The sequence below is a fragment of the Equus asinus genome, chromosome 7 (genome assembly GCF_041296235.1).
Source record: "Equus asinus isolate D_3611 breed Donkey chromosome 7, EquAss-T2T_v2, whole genome shotgun sequence".
NCBI classification, from domain to species: Eukaryota; Metazoa; Chordata; class Mammalia; order Perissodactyla; family Equidae; genus Equus; species Equus asinus.
The window spans coordinates 97794394-97819143 of record NC_091796.1 but is presented as its reverse complement, the minus strand read 5'-3'; the positions used below and the strand labels follow the sequence as shown (position 1 = coordinate 97819143).

At 50.2% G+C, this 24750-nt stretch overlaps 1 protein-coding gene across 2 annotated transcripts in view; it reads left to right on the top strand.

Moving 5' to 3' along the window:
- FBLN5 (fibulin 5) overlaps positions 1–23124 on the top strand; it is a 74588-nt gene extending 51464 nt beyond the window's left edge. For both annotated transcript variants that reach the window (XM_014832123.3, XM_014832122.3), the window contains exons 6-11: positions 1156–1272; positions 4929–5048; positions 8821–8943; positions 10298–10424; positions 13579–13774; positions 22158–23124. In XM_014832123.3, coding sequence (XP_014687609.1) covers positions 1156–1272; positions 4929–5048; positions 8821–8943; positions 10298–10424; positions 13579–13774; positions 22158–22319 — 845 coding nt within the window. In that variant the 3' untranslated portion in view covers positions 22320–23124. The remainder of the gene's footprint in view (positions 1–1155; positions 1273–4928; positions 5049–8820; positions 8944–10297; positions 10425–13578; positions 13775–22157) is intronic.
- The last annotated feature ends 1626 nt before the right edge of the window (positions 23125–24750 follow it).

Below are 24750 nucleotides of genomic sequence, written 5' to 3'. Positions count from 1 at the left end.
AGTCGGTGTGCTTTCCAGGCAGGTCTGCGTAGCTCTCAGTGGGCAGTGGGGTGGGCCAGGTTAGAAGTAGCTGCGACTCAGAGAAAAAGAGGAATCATAAGGGCAGGCACAGCCTCTGCGGTGGGCTGAACAATGCATAAGGTGGAGGCAGGGTCTTTTCTGGTGGTAGGTGGTAGAACCCAGGCACAGAGACAGCTGAGCTGACCTCCAGAGCCTTGGGTGGACCCTGGTTCCACAGGAAGTGGGGCACCAGGGAGGGAACATTTAGGGGGAGGTGGGGATGAGATAAGGACCGGTTACAGGTACAGTCAGATCAGCTGGTCACAGCAGGTGCTTGCATTGGTGAGGACTTGGTCTCCACCTGTAGGCTTCATTCAAGACATCCTATTCCACAGGAGTGAGTTCGCCAGCCCGTCAACTTGGGGTATTGGGAAGTGCTTTCCCAATGACATCAGGCTCCCATTGACTGGCCCATATCAGTAGGGAGTTGAGTTCAGACTGCCCGGCTCTGCTAGAAGGATCCATTCACCTACAGAGCTGCTTGCTAAGGAAAGGTCAGCTGTGGTTTGAAATAGGTGCGGTTATCTGCTCTCGTGCAAGGAGGAGATCCAAGGTGAACTCCAGCATCCTCGTGTTGCTGGATTCATAGGTCTGCAGACTGTAGTGCTACCCATCTTGTCCTGGCCTACCCTCACGCTTGTTCCTGACGGCTGGACGTATTCATTGTTAATGGAACTGGCAAGGAACCTAGTGGAGCAATGCTATGGATTCCTCTTACAGTGTAAGCTAACTCATCACTTCCCAGGGCAGTGAAATCTTCATATAGAATCTTAGAGTCGAATCCTAATGTTGGTAAAAATCTTACAGGCCATCTTGCCCATCATTCCACTCTAAGCAGAAATTTCTTTGACAACTTTCAAGATAGGTTCAGGTGTTCACAGGACTGAGATGGCTCAGGGAGGGTTAGAGGGAGATCGAGCCTCAGAATCCAGCGGGTAGCACCATCCCTGACATTTAGTAGGTACTGTCTTCACGTTAGCTCCCCTTTGCTTCCCTTCTTGACCCTGCTCCAGAAGAGATGGGCAACGATGATGCTGAGGATGGCGTCAGCGATTGAGAAGAAACGTCTTACCTCGTTTGCGTTTCTGTTTCCAGACATTGATGAATGTCGCTACGGCTACTGCCAGCAGCTGTGTGCGAATGTTCCTGGATCCTATTCCTGTACATGCAACCCTGGGTTTACCCTCAATGAGGATGGAAGGTCTTGCCAAGGTATGTGACGCGAATGATAACTTGAACACAATTTGAAATACTAGATGCTGTCTTCTTCGGAGTCTGGCAGTTTACGTTGGTGTTAAAGTGTATTCCCACTTATTGTCACTACAGGCCCATCCCTGTTGCTTACAGAAACCTGAGATGGGAACAGAGGTTATGTGAAACATCTCAGAAAGTGCTCTGAGTATTGCTGAGATTAGAAGCACAGTCGTCCATCAGCTGGGAGGGGATGGTTTCATGGATTTGCCTCTCTCCATGTGTCTGCTCTCCTGAAGGCGCCTTGCCAGCTTTCTTGACTAATCAGAATTTCTCTTGCATGTCCTGTAGCCTATGTTTGATTCCTGAGGCCTAAAGCACGGTGGTCAGAAATTGATGAATTGACCACCACTCCTGACCTTTGATGAGTTTCAAAAGAGACACATTTAACATTTTCTGCAGGGATTTCATGGGCAATTCTGATGCCTCTTGCTCCAGTTTTCCCTCCGTCCTGTGCTACGAGAGCCTGTTACTTAGCAAAGAGTCTGCTGGTGGTTGTTACGTCCCTACTACTCAGTATTCCCCACAAAAACAGAATGAAACAAAGGCACTTTCTGACATTCACATGATCACTTCAAATACTGATAAGTAAGAAAACAAGCTATGTGCCTATTTCGGTTTCCATCTGAAGGTTTCTTCTGCTCAGGAAGTGAATGGGGGACTTATGATCCAAGGAATTAGGCAAGTCCCGCCTGGTCCCTGGCTCCCCACCCCCCGCCCCTCGCCCAGGCCTCCAGTCCCTGGCAGCTGCTCTGTCCAGGGTGGAGGCAGCGGTGGAGACGCAGAATGAGGTCTTTGTCTGGAGCCTGCCACCAGGTTTTGCAGGGCCCATTTCTTTGTCACACCATTGGAGGTCTGGCTGGAAGGCTCCTGGCCAGCTGGTTGGAGGATATTGTGTCTCCATTAGTTTAATCGTATCGAAATCTTTGGGTAAACAGGAAGGCATGTGCGTTAAAGAGTTCGATCCTGGATTTTTTGTAAGTCTCTCTTCCAAAGCTGGTTCTGCTAATTGTTCCAAGAAGTCTCGACTGTGTTCCTCTCGCCAGGAGAGGTCATTTTCTTGTGAGAGCCGAGGCCGGGCTGGTGGGTTGAGGGGCTGGGAGAGCAGGGCCCTTCTTTCCCCCTGGAGCAGAGAGCAGGCGCCTGGTTTCCCTTGCTGCTGTGATAAGCGGCTTAGGGCAGATGCAGGCTTCTCTGTGCCAAGGCCGGGGGTTGGAGGTGCCAGCCCAGGTTTTCCCCCAGAAGTTGGCTCGGTCCCTGAGGAACAGCCATGCGCAGCAGAGCCAAAAGGCCCATGTGTCCTTCAGGCCTCAGGGATGGCCTGCGACAAGAAGCAGATAACACACCTGGCAGTGCCAAGTCCAGCAGTGCGATAAAGCAGCAGGAACGGCACCCAGGCCTGGACACGGGCAGTGGGCCACTGGGAAATTGCATCAGCAGGGCCCGCCGGGGGCACAGGATACACAGACTCCATCCAGCTTTTGTAATCTCATGCGAGGAAGAGCACTTTACATTCTTCAAAGCACTGACACGTCTGTGGATCTCACTGAACCCCCACAGCAGCCTAATGAGGTAGGCAGGGCCGGTGTTTGGGGCCCTGCTTCCCAGAGGAGGAAATCGAGGCTCAAAAAGGTTAAGCAACTTGGCCAAAGTCATGTAGCCAGGAGCGGGCAGAGTTGAGGGTGGGATCAAAGGTCCAGCCCTCCTGTCCAGCAAGTCAGAATGGGGTATAGTCTGCTCCCACAGGATTCAGATAACATAGGGCCCGTGTGCATCCCAGGGCTGGCAGGAAAGGGCAGCCAGGGCCCAGGCCACAGGCTCCTTTGGGTCCTGCTGCTCTGCAGAAGCAGTGAGAGCTTCAAGAGGGTGGGACTCACGCTCATTCATCTTGACGTGGCGAGTGTCTGGTCGGAAGCCGAGGAGGCCAGCCCTATATGCACCAGTGTTGTCCTGCCTGAGCTTGCACTCAGTGGCCTGGCACCACGACATCTTCCTGTCCTCCTGGATGGAGCCTCCAAGCTCCCCTGGACACCAGGGGAGACCGGCACCCTGCTGGACCCTCCTGCACGACCCTCTATTTTTTTTTTCCCCTCTGAAAGCTCTGAAGATGCCAGGAAGCAGGGGTTGTGTGAGCATGGGTTAGCCCTCCTGTTTAAGAAAAGCTTCTCCAGCCACTCACTGAGGACGCTCTTAGCTCTGAAAACACTCAAATCTCTGTTCAGAGTCTTACGAGGTTTATCGGGACTTTTGAAGAAGATAGAAATTCTCTCTGCTGGAACTTTGGTCCTTGGCATGTGGAGCATGGGACAGGGTGTGCTTAAAACATGTCAGCCAATGCCAGCGTAGAAAGGGGCTCCCTGCAGCCCCCTCCCACGATGAGCTGCGTCGAATGCCTCTTGGGTATTGTGGAAAGACCCCTGATGCATCTTCCAGTTCCAACTGTGCCCTTGTTAGCTTAGGGACTTGGGCACATCTGCCAACCTTAAAACAAATGTAAGCATCATTATCGATGTATAATTGGTGTACAATGACTTGCACTGTTAAAGGTGCATGATTTCATGGACTTTGACATATGTATACCCCCATGAAACCATCACCACACTCAAGATAATGACTATTCCATCACTCCTAAAAGTTGCCCTGTGCCCCTTTGTGGTCCTCTCCTTAACCTACTGAACTCATAACGTGGGGAAATGGTCCTGAAGCAGGGTTGTTTTAAGGATTCAGTGAGTGTGAGATCCTTTTGTAATAATTAGTTACATTATTCATGCGTAACTGTCACAGTCAGCTTGGGCTGCCATGATGAAATACCGTAGACTGGGGGGCTTCAACAACAGAAATTTATTTTCTCGCAGTTTCGGAGGCTGGAAGTCCAAGATCAAGGTACCAGCATGACTGGGTGCTTGTGAGGGCCCTCTCCCTGGCTCGTAGATGGCTGCCTTCTCGCTGTGTCCTCACGTGGCGGAGAGAGCAAGAGAAAGCTCTCTGGTGTCTCTTCTTAAAGGACACTAATCCCATCATGAGGGCCCCACCCACATGACTTTGTTTAACTTTAATCACCTCCCAAAGGCTCCCTCTCCAAATACAGTCACATTGGGGGGTTAGGGCGTCAACATATGAATTTTGGGGAGGGACACAATTCAGTCCATAGCAATCATAAATAGAGTTATTATAAAAGTTGTCATGGTTATTTACCTGTTTACCCAAAATTTTGAAGTCAGTGATGGTGAAGGAAGAGCTAATTGGTGAGGGAATGCAGTCAGTGATGGGAAAGAGCAGATGCTGCTAGAAATTCCTGTGAATGAGCCTTGGAGAGTGGACTTACTGGGAGGTGTGCATGGGCACATGTGTGCCCATGTGTATTATGTGTGTACATGTTGTCTCTGCCCTTCCCAACTTGTGACCAAAGAAGGGACATATGGATGGAGGCCCTGGTCCTTCAGTGAACACCTTGGGGTCTGAGCTCTCAATCTGATAGGTCCTGGATGGGGATCTTTGGTACCGGTGAATCTCGTCTCCTAGTGGTGGTAGGTTTTGTTGCCAGTACGTTTTTCTGCCTCGTTAGTGCGGATGTTCTGTTATCGGAATGGTCAGTGATGTGCTTTTGCTTTCCATAGACGTGAACGAGTGTGCAACTGAGAACCCCTGCGTGCAAACTTGCGTCAACACCTATGGCTCTTTCATCTGCCGCTGTGACCCAGGATATGAACTTGAGGAGGACGGTATCCACTGCAGCGGTAATGGGCTTTGACACTGAAGACGTCCACCAGGGCTGGGGGCACGGGGTTGGGGGGTGGATGGCAAGGGCTTCCTTCACAGGTGTTTCCTCTCTTTTCCCAGACACATCTCCACTTTGGGACATTTCCTAGTGCAATGGGGTCACAACTGCACAAAACAGAGATGAGTCACTTCCTGAAAGGTGGAGTGGAGTCCTCTCCCTTGTCATTTGACCCCGATGCAAAAACCAGTGGAGTTACCCTTTAGGGTCTGAGACGGAGTTGAAATGGGAGAGGAGTCACCCAGTTTTGCATGTTGGTTTGAGTTTTCTGTCCTCACCCAGCAGTGACTCAAGTCCTGGGGATAGCACTTCTGGAGAGCAGTGACCTAGAAACAATAACATATCCACAGGGTAGGATTGGGAAGGGGACATTGAACGAAGGCGATCATATATGTAAGTGCAAACATTTTGGGAACTTCTAAACTCTCTACAAAATCAGTGCTTAGCTCCAGGCCTGGCACATACTGAGCACACAATAAATAGTTCTCGAATGAATGAATGAATGATTCACTGTTGAATGAATGCATTCCTAATAATTTGTTGTGAGAACATGGATGTGGTGGCTTAGTTGAGCTTTTATAAATTCCTTCCAAGACCAAGAAGCTATGATCCTCTGCCCGTGCTAGCTTGTGGACTCTATTATAATTTTCTTATTAGACTTTCTCATAAGAAACTTGTGAGTTCTTGTCAACTCCTTGAGAATGGGGACAGCACCTTACTCAAGTAAATCCTGTCGCATCCTGCACAGAGCCACGTATAGCTCTTTCTTTCTCTTGTACAGCCTTCCTTTCTTTCTTTCCCTGTTTTTTGTAAATGTTGAATTAAAGTCAATTCCATTTCGTCCACTTTTGGCATCATCAGCAATTATAAATGAACACAGTCCAAATTACTGATGCTTTGCTGTGTTTTTCAAAATAAGTGGGCCATACCCTAGGGTGTGAAAGTCTTTTTGTCCTGCGGAGTGGACAGTTGCCTAATCCTGGGTTTCATTGTCACAGGAACTGACCCAGGTCATGAATGAGACTCGTGTGATGGCTTCACTGAGGACTGGAGTGTCCAGAGACAGAGTTCTCTGAAACAAATGAGCGTCTCTCCCTAGGGCCAGGAGCTCCAGAGCCGCGAGCAGGCAGTTACAGGCAGCCTTGGACCGATTAAATGTCAGTCTCAGAAATAGTAATAAAATACCCTCAGGCATGAACAGCTACTTTCTTCCTAGATTTCACTTCCCCTGCGGCACTCCTTAGGGAATTGGGGCCAAGGGACTACGAGGTGGGAAGTTTACCATTATGAGATGGAATTCGTTTTTTCTCCAGGATTCCCTGCTCATCCACAGGGGTCTACTGACCATCTGCAGAGGCCGTATAGCAGAGTGACTCTGGAGCCGGATGGAGCCGAGTTCAAATTCTGACTCTGCTGTTTAGTGCTTTCTTTGGCCAAGTTTCTTCCTGAGCCTCAGTTTCCTCATTTGTTAAAAAACGAACACACACCCTCATAGGGTGGTCATAAAGATTAAACCAGTTGGTGTACCCAAGTGTCATTACATGTTAATTTACTTTCTCTAAGTCTAAGACACTTGTGGCTTTTCAAGGAGTTGACATCCTTGGTGTTTTGGCAGGGATTTTTGGCTGGCTCACTCTACCCAGAATGATCGTCTTCTCCTCCATGTTCACCATGATGCCCATTTTCCTAAGACTTGGAGTGACCCCTGGCCCTTGCGGGCTTTAGGGCTGGTGCAGGATAGCAGTGTGATTGTCACTGTCCCTCCCTACTTACTCACCTTCCTTTGCTTCTCGTTTTCCCAGAAACCATTGCCCTCCCTGTGTTATCACAGCTGGTGTAGCCCCTCTGGGCAGCACCAGACCTTTCCTGGCTGTGTCCCCTTGTCCCTCAGGGATTTGCTAAGCCGAGCTGATCCTGGAAACTGTGGTAGGTTCTCACATGGATGAGTGAAAATGGCCTCACGTGCGCTCCCTGCTGGAAACCGGGCTTGGATTTCAGCTTTTCAGTGGAGGATGGAACCGCAAGCCCTTAGTCAAGTCTGGAGATTGCAACCTCAGGATAAATTGAGTGCGTCTGTGAGGGCCCCTCCCTGCCTGGTGGGGGGTGGAGATGAGTGCTACCCTCTCCATCTGCTCTGGAGCTTGCCCTGCACTGGGGATTCCCCCAACCTCAGGACTGCGCAAATGCACCAATTTTAAGTCCTGAGCTTGATTTCCTCAGGGAGACCTCACAGCGCTGTGTTGACGAGTGTGGGATCTGGCTGCCGGCTGGCTGGGTTCAAATCCCAGCTTTACTGCTAACTCGTGGTCTGTGAATTTGGTCAAGTTACATAACCTCTGTGAGCCTCAGTGTGGCTAGTAACAATAGCACCTCCTTCTTAGGGCTGAGGTGGGGGTTAGAGACGATGAGGCGTGTAAAGCATTTAACCAGCACTTGGTAAATAGCGAGCTCTCGGGAACTGACGGGTTTTACCACTGCTTCCACTAAAGGTATGAACGGAACCTACGAACTTAACAGAAGTAAACTAGGATGCTGTGATGATGGGCTGGGGCCAGAGACCTGCACTCTGCAAGGCTCCCGGGAGACCTGGAGGGGGCACGACCGCAGATCTTACCTCGGGGAGCATGCTTAACTTTTCAAATCAGCGTCCCAATTCTGCCAGCTTGGAATCCATCACCACTGAAGACCCCTGGGAGGGATGGGAAGGCGTTTTCCTCCTCTGATGTGAGTGGCATTAGGCATGTCACACCCAGAAGCAGCCTCCTCTGCGCTGACACCCTCTCTGGGTGATTCCGGCCACCAGCGGTCTGTGAGAACACCAGAGAGCAATCCGAGGACATGTCACATGGGGAAACTAGGGAAAGCCAGTTTTCTGGAAACAACAAATGAAAGAAAAACATGTTTTCTTTGGCGTGCTTGTCGAATGAGGCTCAAATGGGGGCTCTGCTGCCAAACTCTGCGTGTGATAGTCGGCTTTTCCGGAACGCCTACTTCTGCGTCAACTGCCTCGGCCGACATGTCCCATGGCTCCCCCTCATGTCCCCACCTCTGCAGCTGGAGAGCGGCTCAGCTCTGGTTTCCCATGTCCCAGGGACCACCTGAGCAGGCAGACTCCGAGGGACGATACGCCCGCCCACCCCAAGCCACTCCAGAGTTTTCTCTTTCCAGGAGGTTTTGGACACAATGACGTTTTAATATAATTGACACCCCTTTGGACTTCTGGATATGTCCCTTTTAGTTGCAATGCTAGGAATAATATTGTTTCTCAGCTTTGGGGCGACTAGTAAAGTTTTCTTTTCAGAAGAGCAGAGCCAGTAAATGTTTTCTGGATCTTGAGGAAGAGCTCTGCACCTGGAAAACTCCAACAGGCAAACAGATCTCACCTCCACAGGTGGAGGGTAGCTTCACCTACAGGGCACAAGGAGTCAGTAGTGAGTAGATAATGGAGCTGAGCCAGAGGCAGAGGGTGGCGGAAGCTCCCAGGAGACAGATTTTAGCTCCCTGTAGGAAGGAATTTTCTCAACCATTAGAGCTGTCCAAATATTGATGGGCTTCCTCAGTAGATAGTGAGCTCCCCATCACCAGAAGTGTTCAAGAAGTGAATTGACATCTTCTTAGCAGTAAAGCCATCATATGTGTCAGGAGAGTGTGGGAGTTGGAGTCAATGACCGCAAAGCTCCCATCCCCAGGTAGTCTGGGGTGTAACAGTAGGTGTGACTTGTCACCCCCAGATATGGACGAGTGCAGCTTCTCCGAGTTCCTCTGCCAACACGAATGTGTGAACCAGCCTGGCACATACTTCTGCTCCTGCCCCCCTGGCTACATCCTGCTGGATGACAACCGAAGCTGCCAGGGTAAGGCTGTCCAGGGGCAGGTTGGGGGCGGGGTGTAAGGTGGGCCTCAGGATGTCTTCACCTGGGGAATCCTGTGTGGCTTTGGGAAGGTGGCAGGGGTGAGAGCATGAGTGGTGCTGGTGGCTTCCAGAGTGGCAGGCTCTGGGTGGGATGTCTGGGCTGGTGCCTTCTTGCCCTGTGATCCATCCTTTGGCCATAGAAAGGACATGACCACTCTCACTTTAGTAATGAACTCTGCAGATACAGGTGACACCCTTGAAGGGCAGGTCCTGCCTCCCGGGGCAGGTCTCTGCCGCCCCTCTGAGGACTGCTCCCAACCCAACCAGGACTCCTGGCGGCCTGGCCGTACTCATGGACCAGGGCCCAGGCTTTCTCGTGGCACCCGGAGGGCAGCCCAGTCAGCCTCTTTCTACTGACTTCCTAGAGAATGGATGCCAGGGAGACCTCACACATCTGACTGCTGTGTCCCTCAAAGGGTTAGGACCCCTGGCTGTGAAAGGAGTGGGTCTTGTGCGGATTGGCTGGTTGGCTTAATTTCCCAGTCCTGTGCTCCACCCACTGGGGTCAGTGGGGCAGGCTGGTAGCTGAGCAATGGGTAGCTTGATGCATTTTCAGCCTCCTTGATCCTGCCGTACCCCAACACCAAGTAAGAATTCTCTACGGCAGTGCCAAGCAATAGAAATAGAATGTGAGCTACAAATGGGAGGCACATGTGTAATTTAAAAATTTTTAGAGTCACATTAAAAAAAGTAAAAAGAAACAGGTAAAACTAATTTTAAGAATATATTTTATTTAGTACAATATATCCAAATATTATTTCAATATATACTCAATATAAAAATCACTGATGAGATATTTTACATTATTTAAAAAAATTTTTTTGCTGTGGAAGATTTGCCCCAAGCTAACATCTGTTGCCAATCTTCCTCTTTTTGCTTGAGGAAGATTCACCTCGAGATAACATCTGTGCCCATCTTCCTCTATTTTGTACATGGGTTGCCGCCGGAGCACGGCCACCGACAAGTAGCACAGGTCTGCACTGGGAACTGAACCCAGGCCACTGAAGCAGAGTGTGCTGAATTCCACCGCCAGGCCACGGGCCAGCCCCTTTACATTCATTTCGTGCCCTAAGTCATTGAAATCTGGTGTGTATTTTCCACTTACAGCACCTCTCAATTTGGACTAGTCACAGTTCAAGTGTTCAGTAGCCACATGTGGCCAGTGGCTTCCGCACTGGATAGTACAGCTCTGTAGTAGAGATCCAGGCAGCCCCCACCCCACTCCCACCTCCCTGGCCCAGGGCCCACACGTTGGAAGCGCTGCCCTGCTTGAGCCTCTCTACTCTGCACTCCAGACATCAACGAGTGTGAGCACAGAAACCACACGTGCATCCTGCAGCAGACTTGCTACAATTTGCAAGGGGGCTTCAAATGCATCGATCCCATTCGCTGCGAGGAGCCTTACCTGCGGATCAGCGATAAGTAAGTCCTGCTTCCCCTTGGGAATGGGACCTGGGTGAGGGGCCTGGTCCAGGAGGCTGCCATGGGGTGTAAAGGAGAGCGTACCTCCCAGGGGATTGGGAGTCTCACACGTGCACACACACTGTTCTCTGTCACTACCCTACTCATGCCAGAGTGATACAAAGATTCTTTAGAAAGCTAACCAAGAGGAGAGGCAGGTTCACGGACCTCCTCCTCCCTTTCGTGACTTTGTGCCCGGTATGCAGGGTCTTTTAGAGCCCGGCTTCTCAAACGTCCCAGCTGCAGGAGTCCCCTGGGGATCTTGTCAGAGTGCAGATTCTGAGTCCGTGGGCCTGGGGTGGTGTGAGATCCTGTCTTTCAGACAAGCTCCCAGGTGAAACAGATGCTGCCAGCCTCCCTGGACCACACTGTGAGTCGCGAGGGGCTGGAGAGGTCACTAGAGTTCTCAGTACCGAGGGTACTTGGCTTGCCCTGATCAGGTTCCTGATGTCATAATGTTCAATGTTTGACTGAATCACCAGATGGCAAATCTTAGAGTTGAGGAGAGGACTAAAGTGAAGACAGCCTCTACTAGGGCAAAGCACCAGGGCAGTGCTTTTCTGTGCCTGACATGCCAAGAGTTCCTTTTCTTCTCTTTTAGTCCCTATTTAACCACTTCGGTTCCTGCTCAGTCCACGCACATGCACACGTGTGTGTGCGTCTGCCCTCCTCTCTTTTAGTCACACGTTTACTACCCCTGAGCAGTGCTCAGCCCTCGCACTGGAAATAAAGGACGAATGGGACACACCTGTCATGCTCTCTAGGCATGCAGCATCTAAGAGGAATTCATGACTGACCAGTGTGCTTCCCGCTTCAACCACAACAGGCAAAAGAGGACAAAGCAGGGGCAGGCAGGTCCTGGAGCGATGTCTTCACTTGTTGCCAAGACCTGTGCTTCCATGCAGCCCTCTAGACCAAGGCTCTTTGATTTCTGGTTCCAGGGCCCTTGTGGCAGAGCAGAGCTTTGGGCTGCTCTTACCGCCTTCCGTTCCTGGTTCTCTCTGGGTCTCTCCAGGCTGCCCTTATCTGTGGGCGGGCACTTGACCTGATTCAGCTCGCAGCCCTGAGCTGGTATTACCCGTGAGGTCCCTGACATGCCGCTGAAAATCCTGGGTGCCTCCTGCCTCTGTCCCCACCCGGTCTGGCTCCAGCCGCCCCTTTCTAGCACATTTCCCAGTTCAGGTGTCCGTACGCTTGCCAATCTGGACAGAATGCTTTCTTTACCCAAGCCCTGGACTGTCCAGCCTCCTGGCTTTTGTGCACACATTTTCTGCCATATGGAAGGCATTCCTTTCATCGCCAAGTAGCCAGATCCACCCCATCTTTCAGATCCTAGTGCCAGTGCCACCTCTCCCAGCTGTTAGTGATCCTCTTCAGCTGGGAGCCATCACTCCCTCCTCCAAACTTCTTTTAAGACACAATCTTTTCTGTGTGACACACGACATTTTCATGTGGCCGTTTTGGCCCCAGAGACATTTTGACTTGGATATTTTGATGCAGCCTTAAAAAACAAAAGTTTCAAAATTCTTTTCATGCATTCATTTATTAAACGTTAGTCAAGGTCCTATTGTTATGTGCCAGACACCGTGCTCAGTGCTGTGGGCTTTGATCTTAGGAGAGTGGAGGAGAAAGACATTAAGTGAATTGTCACATAAAGGAACACATAATCATAGGTTGTGATACGTGCTAGGACCAGGAAGAGCAGAAGCTTACAAACTGAAAGAGTAGGCTGGACCTGGTCTACACCGGGGAGTCCAAAAGCCCCTCTCAGGAAATGACGTTTGGGCTGGAATGGGGAGGCGAGTCGATGTTAATAGAACAGAGTAGAAGGGCAGATGGAAGAGCATGTGCAAAGACTGATGTCTTCGGGGAATGGAACGAGCCCGAGTTCTGCAGCCCAGTGAGTGAAGTGGACAGTTACCTGAGAGGAGGTTAGAGAGACTGACAAAGGCCACACTCCTTGGGGTCACAGAAGCTAACGCAGGTGTTTAGTTTTTATTCAAGTGATTTATAGAATCCTCCAGCAGGATAGAGATGTCCTCTGCTTTTTGCCTGACAAAGGGCCCTCGGGCTGCTGTGTAATGGATTGGAGAGAGGAGACTTGTTGGGGGGACATCACAGAGGTCCAGGTGAGACGTGGTGGTGGCCTAAATATGCAGTGACAGTGACAGTGGAGGCGGTGAGAAATGATTGGATTTGGGCCGTATTTTGGAAATAGAATCGATGGGTTTTGAAGATAGATTGGAAGTTAGGGGAGAGCGACAGAAACATGACAAGGCCGACTCCCAGTTCTGGCCACCCAGGCATATGGTGACGCAGGTCCTCATCCTGTTGTGAACTCTGACCCCTATGGGGAGCCTCGGGGATGAGGTGAGAGATGGGCGCCGGCTAGGGATAAATCAGGGGTGTCTGCAACAGGCATTCCTTGGTGATGAGTCACTGATTCTATATTATGATGATGCCGTTGCTAGCATTTCGTATTAGCTGCTTCGTATTAGAGTTATTTGTGTCTATGATTTATTTCTCCTATTGGCAGGGGAACTATTCAAGGTCAGTATCTTACAAATCATTTCAATTCCAAGGTGTCTTAACATTGTGTCTTATACATAGTGAATTCTGAGCTCTTGTTTATCGAATGGAAAAGATTAAATTATGTTCCACGCAGACTGGGCTAAGTGCAATAGAGAATGTAAAAGGACCACCCAAGACCCGTTAATCTAATACAATTTCTCACTTTTGAAATTTCTTGAGTATGTGTGTCTGGGGAAGTGAAGGGCTATGCAACCAGTGGTGCATTTCATCAGCTAAATACATGACAAATGTAAAGGGTGGTAGAGAATGTTCCAGTGTTCTGAAAACCAGACGTCCAAGATTTATGCTCTAGGAGCAAGAATATCTGCTTATCCAGACTAGGCCATTCTCTAGGAAGCAGAGAGCTCACCTGCATGCTGGAGAGTTTTTAGATGAGAGCCAGGAGCAGAGAGGGTCTATAGTTACGGCATTTGGATGATAAAAATGGGGCAGCCTCCTTTTCAGTGTTTTAAGTGAGGAAGTAGGTACAACTGGCATCTGGAAAGGATTTACCACAATCTCGCACGATTTCCCTTCCCCACAGCCGCTGCATGTGTCCTGCTGAGAACCCTGGCTGCAGGGACCAGCCCTTCACCATCTTGTACCGGGATATGGATGTGGTGTCTGGACGCTCCGTTCCTGCCGACATCTTCCAAATGCAAGCAACGACCCGCTACCCTGGGGCTTATTACATTTTCCAGATCAAGTCTGGGAACGAGGGCAGAGAATTCTATATGCGGGTAAGAAAGGGTGGCAAGTGATGGTCACTATCTTTAATGATGCATTGTGTTGTGTAGCCTGGCACGTGCTTCTAGAAACAGGTCAGGAGGCAGCTAGGAGGGGTGGGTGTGAAGAGAGAAGAAGGGAGTGGGTGGGAGTCAGAATTGCAAGGTTCTAGCTCTTGTCACTTTCTATGTGGCCTTGTGAAAGATGCGTGTCCTCTGTCAGCCTCAGGATCTGAGGCTCCTCTGTGTGATAAGTTAACCCAAGATGCAATCGTAAGGTTCTTTCCTCCTGCTGTTCTGTGGGAGAGGCATTCACGTATCCATTTATCCATCTGCTAATTTGACAAATATTTATCAGTACCTTCTATGCACTTCTAGAAACTGAGAATACAGCAGTGAACATAGCATCCCCATATCTCTGCTGTCATCCTTATATTGCAGTGGGTGCAAAGGCATGCCTCATGGAAGTGGGCTCGGCTGGCCTTCTCCAACACAGTACTCACTGTGCTGTTTAAGTTTAAACTAACTAAAGTTAAATAAAATTAAAAATTAGGTTCTCCCATGGCACTAGCCACATTTCAAGTACTCAAGAACCACATGTGGCTGCTGTATTAGCTCCGATAGAGGACATTTCTATCATGGTAGAAAGTTTGATCAGACAGCACTGACTTACCCATATCAGTAAAAAATTATAGAGCACACATCCTAAAATATATTTGCCTATTTGTAAATTACGTATAAATAATACTGTGCCATTTGTATTGCTGAGCTTTGTCTCCTGCTACCTCTGGGGTGTCACCCCTCCGTAAGGACCACTGGCTTAGAGAGCTGTGTTTCACATTTCAATGTGAATTTGAGCGCTTGTCCAAGAAGCGCATTCCAGAGTTCCTCTCCCGAGAATCCATTGCAGAAGGTGGTGGTAAGCCCTAGAGGATCAGTTTCCTGTGGCTGCTGTAACAAATTACCACCAACTTGGTGGCTTAAGATAACAGAAATTTATTCCTGCACAGTCCTAGAAGCCAAAAGTCTGGAATCACTTCCCTGAGCTGAAATCAAGGTGCTGGCGGAGCTGTACTCCCTCCAGAGGCTCCAGGGGAGAATCCAGTCCTGCTCTCTTCCAGCTCCTGGTGGCTGCGGCATTTCTTAACCGTGCCCACATCCCTCCGGTGTTTGCATCTGTGGTTGCATCGCCTCCTTCTCTTCTGTGTGTGTCAAATGTCCCTCGTCTTATAAGGACACTTGTGATGGCATTTAGGGCCACCCAGATCATCCAGGATAATCTCCCCACGGCAAGACCTTTAACTTAATCACATAGGAAAAGATGCCTTTTCCTTATAAGGTAACATTTACAGGTTCCAAGGACATCTTTGGGGGCCAGTATTCAGCCCACTACACCAGGAATCTGCCTTTCTTGCAAGTACAACATGTGATTCTCCAGGGGCTCTGTGGGGAGCTGGCCTCAGAAGGATAGGCCCGTGGAAGCTTCCCCACTTTCGTGGGAGATGGCCCAGGGGCCTGTGAGAGGCCCACGTGGCTGAGCTCTCTGTCCCTCCTCTCCCTATCTCCTGGCAGAATCTTCCAATCCTTGCCTCGGGCTGAGATTGTCTGAAAACAGAGGGATCTCAGAAGCAGCAGTTAGAACAAATTAGGAAAGGTCCCAGGGGCTGGTTTTGTGTCTGTATCCTCTCTAATACGTTTTTGGCAAGCCCCTAGCAGGACTGGGGCACATGTGATAACATGGCCTGTGGAGCCAACATCTGTGGACCAGCAGAGTCAAGGGCTTCGGAAGAAGGTGGAAAGGATTGAGGGGAGAGCTTCTGCAACATGAATAAGATGGAGCTGTGTCTATGTCGTCCTTTCTCCAAACTCATAAGCAACGGCTGTCCAGCAAAACCCCACATCTGTGAGCTTCTGTGGGCTTGCTGCCCCGGGGAGCGTAAGCCTAGCCCACTGGCATTCTGTAGTCCGGCCTCTCTCATCTGTACGGACAAAGTGGGTCCCAAAGATTCCCCTCTTGGGGATTTACAATACCATCACTGATACCACCTGCCTCCGTTTTTTTCCCCCTCAGTAGAATAGAAGATCTGCAGAAGGTGGTCTTGTCCAGGCAAGATGTCACTTACCAGGTCACCAACCACTAAAATCTCCCTAGACCCAAACAGATGACTTATAAGAGGTACCCAGTGATGGTGAGGGAAGAAGATTGTCCTCAAGTGGAGTGGACAGGACGGAAGGCCCTTCCTAGAAGCTTCCTCTCATGCCTGGATTGTCATAGCAACTAGGGGACCCTTGAAACTCACCAAGCTGAGCTGTTTGTGTCTTGTGCCCTCTCTGAGAACACTGAGAAGGGCCCTAATTCCTTGGTACCTATTCCGAGGAGGATGTCAGGTGTCGAGCGGATGTAGGGCTACTCTGAGAATGGCTGAAGGAACTTAAGGATGGGGAGGTGGCTCCTGTCTTGAAAAGTCCCAAGGGCTGCACCTGGAAAGAGAAAGCGGGCTTGCTGTGGGGCCCTGTGAAGCCACAGGGCACGGGGGCAGGAAGACAGAGAGAAATCTGCCAGACAAGGCAGGGCTTTCACGTGTCCAAGCTGTGCAAAGTTGCAGCGCCCTCCGCAGGAGGCCACGCATAGTCATTCTTTTTAAAATTTTTTTAAATTTTTATTTTTTTATACAATTTTATTTTTACAGACTTAAGGTAGAAAAATCAGAATATACAGATAAACCAAAAAGTTAGATCGGTTGTTCTACTGTGGGCTCTGGAGCCAGGCTGCTTTACTTGCTCTCTGCAGACACCAACCGGGTAACCTTGGGCATGTTACCTAACCTTTCTGAGCCTCAATTTCCTCCGTAAAGAGGGGATAATCACAGTATTTACTTTAGGATTAGATGAGATCATCTACTTTGCACAGTGCCTGGAACACAGAAGGACTGTTTTGATCAAACCAGTGGGATCTGGTAGGGGTGACACACTCAGTCGCCTTCTTTTTCTTACCCTGCTCTCTCAAACCTGCGCACACCAGGGGGACAGCTCAGGTTGACCCCGTGGGAGTCACGGACACTTTCAGTTATTACTGAATCGTCTTGTTCTCCCATGTCCAGCCCGAGCTGGTTTAAGTGGAAACTTCAACCTCTCAGCTCTCAATCCCCGCTCAGAGGCAGGGGGGGGCGGTGGCCTCCTTACCGCCTTCCTCCTCCCCTCCCCTCACGGACAGAACTGCCTCTGGCTCCTCCTCCCGGGTTGGGGGGTGTAGATGGTGGAAGGGGAGTGGTTAGGGGGGCTTGGGTCTTACTGGATTGTTGCCGTTGTGAGCAGGCTCTTTCTGGGGTGGAGACGCAAATGCTCTTGCTTTCATGGGATGCTTTGTGGGGTCTATGGAGGTCTCCCTGACGCCTGAGCACTGACTGTTTCCTGGGGTGGGTGACAGGGCCTCAAGCTGGCCGCCTGCCACCCCAAACCTCTCCACCCTCTTTCTGGTGCTATGTCCCACGTAGACTGCCGGGGTCCAGCCTCGGCAGAGTCCAGGTTTCCGCGGGAGAGATGGCGTCGGCGAAAGTGTAAGTGCTAGACCTGAGACTCGACGCAGTTGCAAGCAAGTCCAATTTATTTCAGGGACAGGGTACACTTATATAGGAAAAAATCACACGAGGTGGTCTAACTATTGTCGTCATGGGAACAATAGATGAGGGGCAGTGCGTGACTAAAGGTAATAATCAAAGGTGGTTGTCTACATCCAGATGTGCAGCATACATATCGATTGTTTAGGAAGAGGTTACATAGTTTCAGCGTCTTCAAAGAAGTTAGGAGGACAGTGAGTATATAATTAACGGAATATAGACCCCCGCATCCTTGGGGGCTGCTGTTTGTTCTTTGAGATATGTTTATTGCTAGTTCTGCCTGTTTTTACAAGGCTTCCAGGACAGAGGGAAGACGTTAATCAGTAATAGGCTTTAGAAAGGAGGACAAAGGATTCTGCTGAAAGAATTATGTTCCCTGGAGAAGTGCCTTGCACGATTCTCCTTCCATTGCCAGACCTTGTCACAATACAATGGCAGCTAGATTGGGGGAAAGCTTCCCACAGTAGACTTTCTGTGGGGGTCTGGGGGGCTCTCACTCTGGCAGGTGGACCTTACACGAGGGCCTTGAGGACACCAACACCCAGTTCCCCTGCAGTCCCCGCCCCTCACCGTGCTGTCAGGCAGCTCTGGGGCTCTCTTCACTAGACTTCTCTCTGCATCTTTACACGTCGGGGTACCCACATCTCTGAAAAGTCCTCTCGAAACTCCCTTTTGCTTGAGGAGGGGGCCGGTAAGTGTGTTTAATTCATGTATATAGGCTGGAGGTGGTGATGGAGTGTGAGAAACAGATCTGGCTTTGGGCCTCTGCTTTCAAGTCCTGTATAGTAGCAACAGAAACTACACAGACAGCATTGGCAGCAAATTCTATACAGTGCTTGACATGTCCAGGCACCGGGCCAAGTACTTTCCATATATCATTCCTTTCATCTTCACAACGATCCTGTGATACAGGGCCTGCTGGACAGTCCCACTTTTACAGATGAGAGCACTGAGGCACAGAGAGGCTAGGTAACGTGCCCAAGGTCTCACAGCTGGGACGCACCGGAGCAGGATTCAAACCCAGGCAGTCTGCCAACAAAGTCGATGTATACTCTTACACTTCTCTTTAGGATGTAGGGTATTTCCACCTACTCTTCTAGTTTTAGGGTCTCAGCAGAAGTTGAGATAACAAGAAAAGTCTACTTTAACATCCCCTCAACAATAGAAAGTATTCAACAAGCATTAGTTCTTATTGTATTGATAGTGTTTCTGCTGCTACCGCTGCTGCTGCTGTTGTTAGGAGGTTGCGAGCTCCCGGGCCCTGGAGAAGTTGGCAGTGCTGCCTAAGGGACTGGAGCGTCATGTGGGAGATGGGAGTCAATGGCCATTCAGGCCCTCCCACCCAGAGTCTCACCGATTGTGCTACAAGCACTGGGAAGAGCTTCATCTCACCTGGGAGGCAAGCCACACACACACACACATGCACCCACCCACCACACGTGCACCCACTCACGCAAGCGCACACTTACACATGTGCCCACCCACTATATGTGTACCCACTCACGCAAGCGCACACATGCACACACAGGTACAGGTGCATACACACGTGCACACACGCGCCCCTTTCATAAGACCTGTTGGCAGTCTGTCTCACTCTGAGCCCTGGACAGAGGACTGGTGATTGGCTTTGGCCAGGTGACTTGGGGACACAATTAGGGCCAGAAGAAGGAGCCGGGTCACGAGATCCAGACTGTGCCAAAGTACGTTTACTCTGTGACACACGTGGGGCAGGTGGCAGGGCCCAGGGAAGCTGACTTGCTCCTGCCTGGCTGCTTGCCATGTGTCAGACAATGCCGTCCCGAAAGCTGATTCAGAACTACCCGAGTGTCCGCGGGAGCATACGTCGGTGGGCTGTTTGCAGCCTGCTGCCCCTGCGGTCAGCTCCGCTGGCATTCAGTCACTCGTTCCTTCTTCCGTCACCAGCATTAACTCAGCACCAGTACAGAGGCAGCTCTGAGTCAGACACTGAGAGTTCAGGAACAAACAGGATGTGGCCTCTGCCCTTGAACCCATGCTGTCGTGGGGAGGGGCAGACGACCAGGCAGACATTTGCAACGCACAGTCGTGGTTCTCAGGTTGAGTAAGTGTGGTGGGACGCTCAGGAAGTTGAGAGGTACTGAGACCTTATTACAGAACACGGTGGTTAGAAGCATGGTTTTTGGAATCCGGCACTGTTAGTACCATGTGCTAGTTCTGTGACGTTATGGAGTGTGCTTAACCTACTTACATTGTGGGGTTATGAGGATTAAATAACAGATGTGTTAAAGGTTGTAGCCAAATGCCTGGTATCAACCATCACCATCATCACCGTCACCACCATCATCATTTTGCACCAGTAACTACCAAGTCCACCAATGACCAGGGGCCTTGGGGGGGCCTATTTAATTAATGCCCTTTCTCTGCCCTAAAAGCCTAGGGAGGACTGGAGGTGGCTGGCTCTGCTGTCCTGGCAGGCACTCGTGTCCTCCCACGTGCTTGTGGGCAGGTCTCTCTCAGGCTGCTGCAGATCTGACCCTGGTGGAGATCGGACTTCCTGACCTCTAACGGTTACTTCCAAGTGGGAGAGGCAACGATCCTCTCATACTCTGGAGAATTTTACCAGGAAAGCCCAAAGGAACAACTTGGAAGTTTCCACTTTTTCCATTCCCCCTCCCAGGCTCTTCGGATCTCCCTCCAGAAGGCTGCCCACGGCTCAGTCTTCAACCCTTGGCCTTTATTCCTGTGAACAGGGAAAGCTGGTGGATATTTGTCTATGTAAATGCTGTGGGCATTTCCCTGTGTGGCTGTACCCATGAAGTCCTGGCCCAGAGCTGCAAAGTTTTGCAAGAGATGACAAGGAAGTCTGAGCGATCCTCTGTGTGCAGAGGTGCCAATTGCACTGATGCTGACGGGAACAGAGGGAGCTGATGCCAAGAGGAAATGGCGTGGTTGTCAGGCCGCTGATAGCCCAGCGGACAGGGGAGGTCCCAATACCTGGCCAGTACCTACCTGCCCGTCCCGCCCTTGACATACCTGTGGCAGCTCTTCAGGATGAACTTTATGGGGAGCCCTCCCTTTATGGAGACAGATAAATTACCTGGTGTGGCTTTAAACAAGCCCTCTTTCTTGAATTTGCAGAGCTTGTTGCTTTCAGTTTCTGGGCGCAATGCTGGGCTCTGCCACTTGTAGGAAGCGATTGTCCAGCATCTCCTTGTTCCCTCATGCTAATTCCTCTTCAAAGCTTGCTATCTGGCTGTTGCACTGACCCCTGAGCATCTCTCCTTAAGGGCAGTGCTAGGGAGAACTAAAACACACACCAGTCTCTTCTGATAATTGTGCAGTGAAAATGGCTTGGGGCTGGGGGTCAGACAGAAAGACCCAAATAGGATCCCTTGGCTCTGATCTCGATTAATTGGGAGACCCTAAGCAATTACTTAAACTAACTGGGCCTCAGTTTGCCTGTTTATAAAATGGGGAAATAATGAGATGCACCTTTAGTATGGCATCCAGGGTCCCCAGACTGGGTCCTGGGCTTTTAGATCAGCCCTTCGCAGTTGTTCACGTGCCCGTGAATCACCCGGGTCTTGTGTTAAGCTACAGATTCTGGCTCAGTAGGTCTGAGGTGGGGCCTGAGATGCTGCATTTCTGACTAGCTCCCTGGCGATGCTGATGCTGGGTCCAGGGGCCCCACTTTGAGTGCAAGGCCTTTTAGGGTTTTGATGAGGATTAACTAAGCACCTGTACATAAAAGTGGCTGCAAGAGTGCCTCACGCATGGTGGGTGCTCAGACGATGTCAGTCTCCTCTCCCCACCTCCTCGAAAGTTTTAGAAAGTGACTCAGTGGAGAAGAGCTCACATAAATGTATTAGGACCATGGTGGTGTGATCACCGATGGTCAAGCGGAAAGTGACTCCAGTGTCTAGACGGGAGCTCCAGCAGGGCCTGCACGCCGGAACCACCTCGAGGCTCATAAACAAATGACACTTTCCCCGGGCCTCAGCCAGAAATCCACGGAAGCAGAAAATCTTGGAATGGGCCCCTTGGAATTGTTAGTTTAAAAAAAATGTCCTAGGTGCTTTGGGGGCTGTTGACTTGGGGGCTACTGATCTGGTACAAACCCTCATTTTAGGGATGAGGCCCAGAGAGGTGAAGTGACAGCCCTAAGTCACACAGTTAATTTGATCCATTATTCATTCTTTCACTCCAGACAAATTTACTGAACACTTACTGTTTGTCAGGCACCACGCTGGATTCTAAGGGGGATTTGGAGGTAAAATATCTGACCCTGGTCCTTTCTCTTATGGAGCTCATAGTCTAGTGGGACCTAGCCGTCAGACACGGACCAAGAAAATGGAATAGACGATGACGCATGGTAATAAGTACTTTCCAGCCTGTGCAAAGCAGAGGGTGTAGTGGCAGAGGGTCACAGGGGGCCCCAACTGAGATTGGGGGAATCAGGGAAGGCTCCTCTGAGGAAGTGATGTTTCAGGGGAGACCTGAAGGGTTAGCAGGAAAGATCCAGGTGGAGCAGGGGCAAAGCCAGGAGAACAGCATGGCACCAAGCGGATGCCAGTTCCACTGCTGTGGGCAAGGGCGAGTGCCCTGATTGAGGTTGCAGAGGCCAGACACCCGGCCTTCTGCTTTGGGGATTGTGCGGGAGGCCCCCTCTCCTGATGGACAGCTGTCCACTTTCCTCATTTCTTACCTTCTCTGCCGTTGCTCGACAGCTTTCCGGGTCAAGCTCAGTTGCCCCCTTAGTTCAGTCAGGCCTTCACTAACTGGTCTCTCGGCTCTGTCCACAGCAAACGGGCCCCATCAGTGCCACCCTGGTGATGACACGCCCCATCAAAGGGCCCCGGGACATACAGCTGGACTTGGAAATGATCACCGTCAACACCGTCATCAACTTCAGAGGCAGCTCCGTGATCCGACTGCGGATATACGTGTCGCAGTACCCGTTCTGAGCCCGGGCTGGCGCCCCCGACACTGCCTCTCAAGCACCAAGGGACAGGAGAAGAGAAGAAACAGAGGGAGGATGAGAGCGAGACAGACGTGACGCCTTTCCTGCTGAACGTTCCCCGAGGAGTCAGTGCGGACGTCCTGACCCCACCTGTGTTATTGTACATCTGTCACTCTGAAGGACATGCTCCCCCCGGTTCCTACGATGCAGTTATTGAAACGTATTATCATTGGCACGCTGACCTGAGATCGACGGTGGTTTTTTTAGGGACTTCAGTATATTTTCATATTTTTCAAAAAGAATAGATTAGGTTTGCTGGAGTCTGAGTCCACATTCAAAGACTGTGAACAGCTTCCTGTCGCCTTTTCCACGCCTTCTTTCTCTCTCTCGCTGATCGCTGCTTTGCCAAGGCCCAAAGAGCTCCTGGGGATGCTGGGTAGCTAATTTGCTTCTTGTCTGTACAGAGAAGGCGATGGAAAGAAACCACGGCAGGATCTAAGGGTTTTTAAAGAGTCTATTTCAAAACCATGTCTGGTCTTTTCAGCCATAAAAGGAGTTTTAGTTGTCCTTAAATTTGTATAACTGTTTAATCCTTCCTTGTTCATTTTGAGTATTTTTTTTAAATAAGTATTAGAATGCCTTCAAAAGGCCTTAAGACACATGCTATGGTCTGTCTTCCCAAGCCCAGTCTTCTCTCCATTTTAGCCCAACGTTTCCTTTGAAGACCCCTTCATCACGCTTTCTTTGGAATTTTTATCCAACTGGGTTGGAAGGCAGAGGTCTCGAAACTGATTAAATATTCGAAGAGATGTTGTGTTTGGTTCATTTTGACATCATAGATGAGTTAGCATTGGGGGTTGGTTCTAGTTCACTGGAAACCCTTTTGCTGTGTGCCAGCCTCAAAAGCTCTCTGGAGAACTCGATGATGATTTATACCTCGGGCAGATGATGCGGGGGAGGGCGGGGAAAGAAACGGGGGTGCTGAAGGTAGGGGAAGCATTAACCCTGCATCATATGTCGTTCGATTAGAAAACAACGAACAGTCTCTCTGTTACGTGGATTCTTTTCAGGGACTCCTCCAGGACGGGAATGCACCCAAGTTACTTTAAACCAGTGATCCTCACCCCTGACGGCACAGCGGGATAACTGTGGCGTTTTAAGACAAAAGCTGATTTCCTGGGCCTCGGCGCCAGAGATTCCGGTTTAGTTCATCTTAGGTACGGCCCAGGCATCGGGATTTTTCTGAAAACTCTAATAGCTGGAGTCGAGAGTGCTTTTTTTTTTTATAAATCCTGTAAAGAGAGGGGGACAATTGTGGCCCTGACCACCTTGCCCTCAACATCTTTTCCTGATCAGGGACTCCGGATTTCCTTCAAGTCTTAGAACCCCAGGCAGGCGCAAAGAGAGCTCATAGTGCGAGTCACAGACTAGGGAACAGGTGGAGACAGCTGCCTTGTGTTCCATCCCAGGAGTCCACCTGAGGCTTCAGAAAGCGAAGGCACACTCCCTGATGGCCGAAGTTGGGTCTACGGCATAGATCTGTGGATGCTCCCATTCTATTTATTGGGGGGGGTATACTTTTTAAAGACCTACTATGTGCCGGGAACTGTGCCCTGGATTCTCAGGGTTAATAGAGGTTTCATAGATCCTTAATAGGTGGTTCTTCAGTAGAGGGAATAGCATATTCAGCTCCCTCACCCAGAGAGCATTTCTCACACCCACTCTGCACACCTAACTCTGCTGCTGGCTTGGTTATTTTTTTCTCCAACTAAAACTGTGCACATCCAAACCATTTCCCATTGTGCCCCTTCAGCCAGGTCCCAGTGATGTTAAGAATAAAATCAACATCAAATGGCTCAGGACGTCCCAGCTTCCTAGCTTGGAAGAGAAAAGACAATTTCCTACAGATTTGCTGTCAAGCGGGCCCAGCTCAGCTCTCTGCAAAGAGCAGAAGGTGGCCGTGAGCCTGGGGCTCCCCTTGCATGGGGAGGCTCAGGTGTCAGGAGCGAGTGTGAGTTAGGAAGGCTGAAAGTTTACGTGAGCTCTGCCCTCAGCAGCTCCCAATTACTGACTCAAGGTCCAACACAGCACGAGGGTAAGGTTTCCCTTCATTTCTGAAAAAGAAGGATGGGAGGCTTTGTCTTGGTGACTTGAGGACCCATTGGTTTCAGAGGTGCCACGTTTGGAACCAGACCCGAGTCTCTAGGGCTTGCCTTTTATTTGTCTGTGGCAAAATGTGGCTTCCTGCTTCTAAGAAAAAAGGCGCAGAGAGACTTGTAAAACCCGGCTCAAAGGGCTTCTTGGACCTCAGATGGCTCTTTCCAAACACGGTCTGATGAGTTCAGTGTAAATGAATCAGAAGCATGTGGGATCAATTTACCTTAAAATACACTTGGGCCTCAAAATTAAGGGAAAAACACCCTGGGGCAAAGCGT